Source organism: Macadamia integrifolia, chromosome 11 (assembly GCF_013358625.1).
Source record: "Macadamia integrifolia cultivar HAES 741 chromosome 11, SCU_Mint_v3, whole genome shotgun sequence".
Taxonomy (NCBI): domain Eukaryota; kingdom Viridiplantae; phylum Streptophyta; class Magnoliopsida; order Proteales; family Proteaceae; genus Macadamia; species Macadamia integrifolia.
In genome coordinates this window covers 9234897-9246267 of record NC_056567.1, presented here as the reverse complement: position 1 = coordinate 9246267, position 11371 = coordinate 9234897, and the positions used below count along the sequence as shown (strand labels likewise).

At 38.8% G+C, this 11371-nt stretch overlaps 1 protein-coding gene and 1 long non-coding RNA gene across 3 annotated transcripts; one reads left to right on the top strand and one right to left on the bottom strand.

Annotated features, from left to right (window-relative positions):
* Positions 1-408: 408 nt before the first annotated feature.
* On the bottom strand, positions 409-1696 carry LOC122093331. 2 transcript variants are annotated; one of them, XR_006144419.1, is made up of 3 exons: positions 1407-1696; positions 1101-1182; positions 865-1005 (listed from the first exon to the last, which is right to left on the bottom strand). XR_006144419.1 is itself a non-coding variant. In XM_042663641.1 (2 exons), the coding sequence occupies exons 1-2, from the start codon at positions 1427-1429 to the stop codon at positions 525-527; spliced, it is 504 nt and encodes a 167-aa protein (XP_042519575.1). In that variant the 5' UTR covers positions 1430-1678; the 3' UTR covers positions 409-524. The 2 variants fall into 2 exon arrangements, 1 of the variants encoding a protein (XP_042519575.1); XM_042663641.1 differs by lacking the exon at positions 1101-1182 and having other exon boundaries at positions 409-1005; positions 1407-1678.
* Positions 1697-4255: 2559 nt separating this feature from the next.
* On the top strand, positions 4256-10598 carry LOC122093799. Its single transcript, XR_006144562.1, has 2 exons — positions 4256-5492; positions 9531-10598. It is a non-coding gene; the product is annotated as an uncharacterized LOC122093799 (long non-coding RNA).
* Positions 10599-11371: the final 773 nt, after the last annotated feature.

Here is an 11371-nt window from a genome sequence, read left to right as displayed (position 1 = left end):
ATCCAATGACTCTTAATGTGGTGCCTCTGTTCTAGTCGATAGAAACACAGTCGTTGAATCACCGCTCAGACAAGTATCGATTGCCTAAGTAACTATAGACTGACTTGGGAGATCAGAGCTCATGAGAGGCACAGGATACCAATGCCTTCCTGTTACGCTAATGAAGAACCGGAAAAAACTAATTGCTGCCTAGGTTGCAACCCTTGTGACAACCAAAGAAATAGAATCTAAAAAGATATTTTAGAAGATATAATAACTTAGTAGGATATTTGTGAACCTCAGGGGAAATGAATATTCCATTTCTTTGGCTGCAGTAGAGTAACTGCAACCAAGTAAGAGCCAAATTTTTTTCCCCAGGAACCACTCATACTTACCCGGTTTTCTTGTTCAAGATGACACACCACACCGGAGACTCAAACTGGAAACCTTTCAATAATCACTATTTTGTACAGAACCAACCCAAAATCACTCTAAATTTATTCACCAGTGCAACAATTCAGAATCTTAAACGTGAAATCATCTAACTAATCTGTACGAACCACAATTTGTTTGCAAGAAGAAGCTGATTGTGACGATGATCTCCGACGATGAAAGAAATAAATGAAAGCCGCTGCAACCATCAAAGCTACACCAGCAATCCCACACGCCAAGCTAGAAATCAATAACACCTCCCTCATTCGATCTTTCCGACCATTATCTCTTCCCAGAAAAGTCGCCGGAGCTCCATTATTCCTCCACCATGGTTTGGTTGTGTTCTTCGCCTCCGGTAGCTCCGTTGAAGCTCCGTCAAAGAACGACTTCATCTCCGGCGACTTCATAGCCGTCGAATTGTTTTGGTGTACGAGGCCGTGATCGGACGGCCTCAAGTACCGAGACTCCGCTGTGAAGAACATCAAGGTCATAGCCATGGCGAAGACGACGAGGAATGAGGATGATCGGAAGAGATTTTCGCCTCGAGGTAACATGATCTCTCTCTGTCTCTGCCTATCTGCTTTGCTTTGATTTCTGGAATTGGAACCTCAATCGAGACAATTTGTTAGTGAGAGAGAGAGAGACACGAAATCAGATAAAGAAATGGGCGAGGAATTTAAGAGCAGGACCTATCTCTGTTTCTTTCTTATTTGTACAGGAGACGTGTGACCAGGGTTTATCCACCGCTCCTTTTATTTTGTCATGTACAGACTACAGACAAGAAAGAAAGAGAGATTTAACAGTTTCTTCAAGAAAATTGTTAAAGTTCTCAAAAAAGTATCAAAATTGGAACTTGGAAGTGTCAAAACTCGATCTTTTGTGTTTTGAGAAATGATAGTAAGAAATTTTGCTTTGAAATTATTTCTTCTCTACTGCAAGTTTCAAGTTTCAACAATGAAAGAGGGAAAAAAGAAATGTTCAATCTCAGTTCTCACCTTTTCTTGAAGCTTTCCTCCATGAAAACTTCTTTGCTAGAGCTTCCTTTTATCTCAATTGATATCTGATAATCTGTGCTGGAACCCAAGTGCTTATTTGAACTTAATTGGCTCAGTGGTTCTCACTAGTCTCTCTCTAAAGTCTCCATGACTTCCATTTCCATTTGAAAATACTGGAAATGGATTACTTCTCTCTAACCTTATTAGATCTGAAAAGTTACAGAAGATTTCTAGAAAACCAAAGAAGAGAAAAAGTTGAGGCCATTTAAAGTGAGTCATGGGTTCTCTCTACTTTTAGTTCTTACTTAGCTTTATTCTTCTAAGCTACAAATTAAAAGCCTAGTGATTAGATAGGTGGGTTCTCTCTCTCTCTCTAGATTTGGAAACTCTCTAAATGGTCTAATATCATTTCTAATAAAGTACTGGGGGCCACTCAACTTTGGTTTGAATCTAGAAGCAAGGAAGGGACGCAAAGTGTCTTCACGGGTATTGTTTTGATTGTCTATATTAGAGGTTTCATGCGTTCCCGTGATAACAGTTAAGAATTAATTAGCCATTTGGAGCTTCTCTTAAATTATCATAACCTAAACTTTTGAAGAATTTGTGGAGGTCGCATGCTGTCCCGTGCAAAAAGTGATAGTTAATTAGCCATTTTGGATCTTCTCTAAATTATCATGATAACCTAAACTTTACAAGAGGACTGACTTCACATGAAACCATTGCGAGCTTAGTATGTACAATTGGGTTAATAGTATACCGGTTCTAATGGATTTTAACTGGTTCAATAATTCAATCAAAATCGAATCACATCTGTTAATAAAATCAATTAATAAACGGTTTAGTTCAATTTCCATCTGTGATTCACCCCAAGACCCGATTTTTGTTATTGAATCATGTATGTGTATTAAGTTTTCCCTGGCATTAGCGAAAACTAGAAAAAGGTTTCTATAGGAGAGTGTGGTCCCTATGCTCAGAAATATAGAGGGAGCAAAATGATCATCCACTTCCCATGAAAAGGAGAATGACTCTTATGTGGATGTTTCCTTTTACGCTCCCATTAGCTCTCGTGCACGTATAAGAACTGCACACACCCATAGAAAATATTTGCACTAGTGCAGGGACAATGAGGGAGGTGTAGGGGCATCCAATAAGTGGGTGAGGTGATCATTTTCCCCCCTTGTATGTGGGTATAGGGGATGTTGCTATACAACACTCTTCGTTATCATTAATTTCTAACGTATGGTACCCATTCTTTTTCTAGCAGACAAAACAAAAATGTAAACCCTCATGCTCCTAACCAAAAAAAAAAAAAAAAAAAAATTCTTCCAGGAATGAAATTGTGTCCAATGCTATCAAACTAAAAATATATATGATTCAAGAGATTATGGATTATGTAGATTAGCCTTTCTTAGAAGGAAAAAACCAAAAAAAGAACGGGTGGGGTGAAGGTTGCGTGGGAGCACCACCATTTTTCAGCAGCTCCAAATGTACCTGATCATGAAGATGATTAAAAGAAGCACAAAATCTTTGGTAGGATTTCTGAGGCGCAGATGGTTGGCCGAGACTTGAGCCAATCTTTTGCAGTGAATGGTGAGCTCCGGTGAGCATCGAACAACTGAGAGCATCGGTGAACATTGAATAGTTAAGAGCATTTGTGCACACGTCCCAAGGGGCTTCCAACCACCCGATGTTTACTATACTGGTGCAACGACTGTAGGCGATTTTTACACGAATTAACCACCCCAACAATCATAGTCGCCCCTATGCAAGACGGGATCTACATTCTTTCTTCAAATCTTTCCGCTTTGTGTCGTAGACTCTAATTCTATATTTTTAAGGTTGGATGCCACTTTGGCACATCTGACTAAAGCCCCAACTTATCTAAGAAGAGAAAGAGAACGGGGAAAAGGGATCAATCTATAGCTAGCATCGAGGTCTGTTGGGCCAAGCTAAATTAGTAGGTTAAAACTAGGGGTGCAACAAGGCCAGGTTGGGCTGGGTTTTTTAAAACCCTAGCCCAACCCTGAGTCCCCTTAACTGGGCACAAACCTGCCCTAACCCTGACTTAGGGTCGTAAAACTTCGACCCTGGCCCTACCCTTTAAGGTTCAATCCAACCCTTACCCGCCCTGATTGGCCCTGATTTTTCAGGGTCGGCCCAGGATGACCATGACCCTAACCCTGATTGACACTGACCCTGACCTTGGTTTGCCATCTAGGGCTAGGTATACCTTGACTCTTACCCTGACCCTGCAAAATATGAAATAACTTAAAAATAAAAAATATTCATAATAAAGAGGAGATAAAAAAATACAAAGTTACAAATTACTTGTCATGAGGAGAACATCCTAAGGCAAACATCTAAACAATACAAATAACTCCAACTGTTATGGTAAACAAAGAGGAGATCATCCTAAGAAAGCAAATAATTCATAAAATTTCAAATATCTGTTATGATAAATAAAGAGATCATCCTAATAAGGCAAGCAATTTGAGATCGGTGAGAATATATATTAGGAGTTTTGAGGTGTCAATGACTCAATGTCAAACATTATATAAAATTAGGTTAAATTCAGGGTTAACATTAAGGTCACAACCAGGGTCAACATCAAGGGTAAAAATTAGGGCCGGGTTGGGCCAAAACCAGGGTCAAAAGTAAGGGTAAAAAAATCAGGGCTAGGTTCAGGGAGGGCTGGGAGGGCCGGGAGGGCCAAAGACATCAACCCTTACCTGCCCTGACCCTAACTCAAGGTCAGAAATTTCAGGGTTGAGCCGACCCTTAAAACCAAAAATTTGGGTCAATACTTGTTCAGAATCAGGACGGGCCAAGGGCAAGTTCAGGCCATGAAGGCCAAACTTGCACCCCTAGTTAAAACCAACCTGATCTCGGATGCAAGATATAAATCCAATAAAGTGTTTGAAACGAAAACTGGGAATGCTAGTCATTAGGTTCCAGATCCAACAGGCCCGGTAGAGAATGTGGATGACGATTAGCTCGCCCCTCCATTTGGATTTTCTGAATTCGTTGAATGAGCTATCACACATTCTCATTGGGCTTTGCGAAGATGGACTGGAAACCTTGGTTGATGACCTTATGAGAGGCTAGGTACAATAGCAAAAGGGAAATCAGACTCAAGCCCACATGGATAGAAAGATGTGCTTGACGATAGAATGGAAGGAGAGACCCCATCATACAATTTTTATTGAGATATTGAGTGCTCCAAGCAAGCAGAAAAGAAGAAAGTTGCATTTACGCCCAAACACATGAACGGTGAAATGTCTGCCCCATTCCTGTGAAAAAGAAAATCCTACCACTATTACATGCCTTTACTTACGATGTCATCTTCATAAGATCTATAGTTGATTGTTTTAGTGGATTACGTAAATTAATTATTGTCTCTTAATGGGGCTGTCAATAAAACATACCCCCTTCATTATGGCCCAGAAGCTACCTATAAAATAATCTCCTTCAATTATGACCAAGAAGTTCACACACAGTTGCAGTAACCTGTTCATACCTTCTTTATTTTTTGCTTCACAGTTCCTAATCCACTTTAGTCCAGTCCTTCCATAATAACACCATAACCAAATTATGGTTTAAAATGTTCAGTGGTGACTGGCTGGTGAGTCCTACACGGAAAAGAAAAAAAGAAAAAGGTTCAGTGGTGAGTAAAGTCTAAAGGCAAAAGCTAAATAACAACACCTTAAGACAACGCCCAGCTGTAGTCTAAAAAGTCTAAAAGGTCTTAAAAGTAAGTGGATATCCGGATAAAGGAGATGAACCATGGATATGGTGATGACAGAAAGTAAGGTCACCATCCCTTCCATCTCCTGTGAAGGCAGAGCTCTTCCATCCACAGACCACAACAATTTGGCTCTTCCTCCTCTCTCCTCCAACATAATGGGTTATTTGTTGGAAGCCCACATCTGCCTCTGCCAGTGCCACTGCCTCTGGCAGTTGTCTTCTCTCCGGCGGCATTTCCGGTGAAAATATTTGGAAAACCGGCGAAAGACAGGAAAGCAGTTTTGTTGAGTGGGTCATAGACCTCAGAAGGGGAGATGTCATCGCCATCGCTGCTTTCAACAGGTCCGTGTATCTCTTCACACTCTGGTTGAGTTGAATTCTTATAATTTGTTATGGAAATCTTTTTGGAAAAATTGTAAAATATGAAGTAATTTAGAATTAATTCTCACTTCTGCTCTCTTGCTTCCTCTACCAAGCTTTGAACAAGAGGCTGGTATAGTTTCTAACGGAAAAAAATGATGTAATTTTGGTGTAGATCCATGTGGTCTACAGCTATTGTTGTAGACCTTTTGAGGTCATCACTGGGTTAGAATCTTTTTGTTCGATGATTCCAATACTGCTAGCTAGGTCCGAACTAAATTAAATTTTCCAATCTGAAAGAGGAAGAGGTCCTTGCAATTGCTCTAGTTTTCCAGTTTATAAATTAAGCTATGACAACAAGAGTGGAGTTGGTCCTAATGTTTAAGACAAGGGCATCTGTGCCGTATATCTGGTGCTAATGACCAAGATGTGGGGCCCAGGTTCTCCTGGTTCGCAGAGTTCAGTGTGCTTTAGCTGTCTTCACTAGTTTGATGGAATGATTGTTCTGGTTAATGGCAGTGATTTGTATTTAGAGTGGCATTCCACACCCCCCCCACCCCCCTTTCCTGGCCATTTAATGAGACTACTCATGATTCTTGCATGGTTAAAGCCTAAAAGGGTTTGGACTAGTGCTAGCATGACCCACTCTTATGGATGTAAGTTGTATCCTTCCTTAGTCTAAAAGCAATAAACTGGAAACAACCTACACTTTTCATTCTGTACTGTTTGCTCAAACTTCTTGTTTGTAAGTGTCTCTCAGTTTCAAAACTAGTGAAAATTTCATAGGTATGATTTTTTGCAAAATTATACTCTCACCCCTATTGACAAAGTCATACTATCGCTTCCTAACGCAATCAGATGGTAGTAATGGGAGGGGTGTGGCGATTTCTCTTCACCATGGGTGTAGGAAAATTTAGTTTATACTTTTCATATATTAAAGAAGATGAGAAAAAACAAAAAAAAAAAAAGTTTTTTGCTCCATCGATTTCTTAAGAGAGTTTGTGGTATAGAGCAATATATTATGTAAATGACATAATTACTCCCTTTATAGTATGAAGTGTCTGAAATACCCTCAGTCTCATGATTGTGTGTTACATAACTTTTCACAATAAGACACAATCATTAAGCTGGGGGCATTTTAGACACTTTGTACTATAGGGGGAAGTAATTATGCCATTTACATGGTGTATTGCTCCAGACCACGAACTCTCTTAGGTGGTCAGCGGAGCAAAAAACATTTTTCCAATGCTTAAAATATGAAAAGGGAAGGTGGTGATATAATATCTGTTGTTAGGGTTTGGTGCAATAAGCAATTTATAATTATCATTTGACAACTTGCTTGGTACTTAAATTTAATGCACAACTAGTTTTGTACTTCTTTATCCGCCTATCAAATATTAAGCCACATAGATTGTTATATGGGAATGCAATGGTTCGGACAATTATTGAAAATTCAAGGTATTGGCAAGACAATTGAATGGCTCAAAGTACGAGGGAAAAATCTAATATAAGGTGGGCATATGGTTGAGTTGGACCACCAAATTTGACATGTGGCCAATCCAGGGGGCACCCAATCTATTCAAGGGTCTCTCATGGCTTTAGCACCTTTTCACATTGCTCAAGATCATTTGCTTTAGGGTGATACATGACTTAGCTATGTAAAGAAAAAACAAATATAATGTGTAGGATAAAAGATTTAGCCCGGCTTTGTTGCTAGGCCTTCCAATATAAGGACGTTGGCTTAGATCATCTAGACAATTGATCTTGCTAACCATACAATTGGACAGATAGGATATGCCCTTGGATTAGCCACTTGTCAAATTTGGTGGGCCATCTTAATCATATAGCCCCCGTATATTGGACTTTATCCTGAGCCATTCAATTGTTTTGCCATAAGCTGACATTTTAATGATTTTTCTGAACTTTATTTCGTCATGTGGCATAATCTATTTAAGCTAAAACTTGATAGCCATATAAGGAATGAGGTGTTGGTTTGTGCACAAAATTTGGGTGCCAACTAAGCTGCCATATGGTGAAAATGGTTGCAATTGTTGCCAAATTGAGAAGCCTATGAATGTTTCTACCACTTATCCAAGCTTAAAAAATGTAATTTTTGGTGTAGTTATGATCAAATTTGATCACATTTAGTTTATCATCAATTTGCCATGTGATTAATGTGGGTGATCCATGTGATAGAAGACTCGACACCCATCTCATTGGCTAAATGTTAGTTTGAGAAAAACATGGTAACTGATTAAAGTGAGAATTTGAAATTTCCAAAAGAAAAAAAAAAAAAAAAAAAAAGCCTATAAATTGGATCTAATGACAAATCTTTTTGAAGGAAAATTTAGTCACTTTGGATTTACTTTTAAGAGCACATCCTTTAATTGTTATGGGATGAGATCATGGCGGTGGATTGCTGTGCTAGTCCCTGCAGGATTAGTCGAGGTGCGTGTAAGCTGGCCCGGACACCTTGATCAATAAAAAAAAAAACCATTGAGATGGTTGTGGGGTCCTCTATCACATGAACCAGCCATGTGGCCATGTAGTAAAATGTTGTCATATAGTGAGAAACTTGATTATAGTCAAATCCCCTGCCCTCCACATTTCATATATTTATATGGTATTATTTGCATATATTGTGCAATTTATACTAGTTTACTATGGATAAAAGTAGCCATGGATTAGTTCCAAGATTAAATAACTAAATGTAATCAAGATGCATTGTTATTAATTTATTATTACACATGTGATGAAATGTTGAGAGTAGTATGCTAGAAACTGGGTAATTTATTTGTCTACTTTAGTGAAAAAATATAATATAGGAAAAATAAAAAATAATAATTTAAATACAAGACAAAATGTGATTTATTTTCCTTAAACAAATATAAAATTTTAAATTCTTTATTTCTTGTTTGCAACTTCTTGTTTTAATAGAGGATGGAATTTTCACCCTCAGATGGGTCATTCTAGGCTTCTAGCTGTAGTTTGGTGGCTGGATTAGATTGAGCGCAGGCAGTTCCAATGAAAACCAACGCCTGCCCGGCCCAAGCCCAAATAAAACATGCTGGGCACCTCCATATTTACTTGGATAGCATTAGTGGTCAGCAATGTAGTGGAATTCCCCACTCTAACCTCTTATTTCCACAGCAACATGATTGGCACTTGGCAGTGTTAACTGTTAACTACAGAGACACTTTCAAAAGATCTTAACAACTTAATTACACATAGGCACCAACCTTAAGGGGTAGCCGAGTTGTCAAGGGACCTTCGCCTCAGGAAGCGTGTGGTTCTGAGTTTGACTCCTCTTACCTCCTTGGGGCCATTCACACGGGGGTGTTTGGTGCTCTTCATTGCTTTCAGTGAAAGTTGAATGATTCTCATTCAACCCCGGTATGACCTGGTCCATGCGGATGTGGGGTCAGTATGGGCCTATGTTAGCAAAAAAAAAAAAAAAACAATAGTTACACGTAGGCACCTAAGGACATTCCTTTTATATGCTTCTTCTTCAGGTACATTCATTTCTCTACTATTTCCACTCTCAAAATATGAAAAATGTAGAATTGCTCCACATGCAGTTTCTTATACTTCTAATTACTGGTCCTCGCATACAGGTTCTCATACTTCTAATTGCTGCATGTATGGACTAAACTGCCAAATAACCAGGGTTTTGGGCTCTGGTTTAACTGATTTTGACTAATGAAAACCAAGTTTCAAAAGCAACTAGAACAGATTTAATTGGGGGAAAAAGAAAACCAGAAAAACTGCCTGGTTAGGTAGGACTTTGATCCCATTTACCTTGAAATGGTATTCATGAAGTGTGGAGGTGCCATAAAGTTCAACCTCCAGACTTTGTCCAATTCTAAGAACAATAGGTAGTCTAACCAAAAATAAAAAAATTATTTCTGAGAATTTTATCACTGTGGTGATCAATCATATGGTTAATCTAAAGATTACAGTCTTGGTTTTGAAGCTTTTTGGATTTTTCCTAATCTGGGTTTGAACAATGGTTGGATCCAGGAACCAATGGGAAGCCAAAGGGAGTTGCCATAACTCGCTCAGCTGTTATTGTCCAATCACTTGCCAAAACTGCCATTGTTGTTTACAGTGAGGATGATGCATGGTTTCCCTTATGAAAGTAACTAACATTCTTCCTTTCACTTTTTGAGTTAGCCCATATATCTAAGTTTGTAGAAATGGTGAAATCTGAACAAACACCCCACACTCTCCCGCCCCAAAAAAAATTAATAAATAAAAAAAATAAAAAAATAAAAGACAAAGAACTTGGCACTTTGCCACCAAGGGATGTTCTCATTTGGTTCAAGCAGTTATGTTTCAAACCTGCCAATACACCCTTCTAATTCAGAATAAAGATCCAGGCCAGCTTGTGTGCTTGATAAGCAAATGTCCCATCTGTATCCAACCAGGCAGATGGTTTTCTTGGTTGAGTCAGATCAAGAGTTAGTACCCCTTTATACTTTTGTAGGTTTGTCTCCCCACACAACCTTTTTGTCTTATTGGTGGGATATCTTCAGGAATAAGGTGTGTCTTTCATGTCTCATCACGTATTTTTCTTAAAGAAGTACCTATCATTTGTTGATTTGCTCTGTTCATTCTATCATAAACTGTAACAAATGGTAGAGAACATAGCAAAAACATCTTCCTTTTACCTTTTAGCTTAAATTTAGTTTCTAACATGGTCTAAAATCATTGGGTTTGTACCAGGTCTTCAGTAAAACCTAAACTACCCCTAACTTAGATCCTGGTTTAAGCAGCACATGTAAGTGCCTAACATGCATTACCTAGGTCTCTAAACATTTTCTAGCTTCATTTCAAACAAGGGAGAGGGTTAGGCATGCCGCTAGCTTTCAAGGAGCTAGCAGTTCAACCAGGGGGGCTGGGATGGGAGGGGCATGGGGTTCATTCCAAAAGGAGAGGGAGAGAGAGTAACACAGGCTGGCACCCAGCTGCGTGCCCAGCCTTTTCCCTTCAAATAACTAACCATCTCAGTCCAAAATTGTATAAATATTTAAGCTGACCTGCTTATCTAACTCATTTTGTTTCTTAAATAATATTTATCATTTGTGCGATTTTGTTGTTTTTAAATATGGGTTATTATTTAGGTTGGGCCTTTTCTAATGAGGTGCTTCTATCATAAAAGCTGATACAAATAAATGAATACTAGAGATAAATAATAGAAAACTTGGCTAATCCATCTTCTACCCTCTAGCTTAGATTAATAGTTTCCGACAATTGGGTTTGGACTATTTTTCTATCAAACCTAAATTATCCCATCACCCCTGCTTTAAATTATGGATTAAGCATCACATTTAACATGCATTAGCTAGGCTCCTAGGGATTTCCTGGCTTATTTTAGGTAATTGACGAGATAAATCTGTATTCTGACTCTTTGTTTCTTCCCTTTGCCTATTCATTTATGGCTCATTGGCCTATTAAATGGTCAGATCAAGAGTGGAGGGGAGAGTGTTCACCCAGAAGAGGTAAGCTTCTGATCATCCTATAAGGCTCTGCATTTCTAGCCTCAACCAAACATATAAAAAAAATCTATCCAATAGCTGCTAAGCCAGAAATTAAATGCAAAGAACCAACTACCGAGAGTTAAAGACTATGGCGAATGATATAGTACTTGAATGGTATTGTAGTGTACTGTTGTGTTTAACAGCTCAAAAAGTTGGTACAATTTCCCTGTGTGAGCTTATACTGATGGTATGCTATGGCTGTCGTGTCATGGTTGTCTCCATTTACTATTCAGTTAAGGTGGCCTGTTGAGCAGGGCAAACTGCTGGTTTGGACCTTCTCAGTTCACTGTTTCTTTTAATGTCATGATATGTAGTCCAAGG

Bases quoted from the DNA above. Each gene is read 5' to 3' on its own strand.
- LOC122093331 (XM_042663641.1), bottom strand. From the start codon at position 1,429: ATGGAGGAAAGCTTCAAGAAAAG. The intron at 1,006-1,406 runs GTGAGAACTGAG...TTCCAATTCCAG, and splicing joins GAGGAAAGCTTCAAGAAAAG to AAATCAAAGCAAAGCAGATA.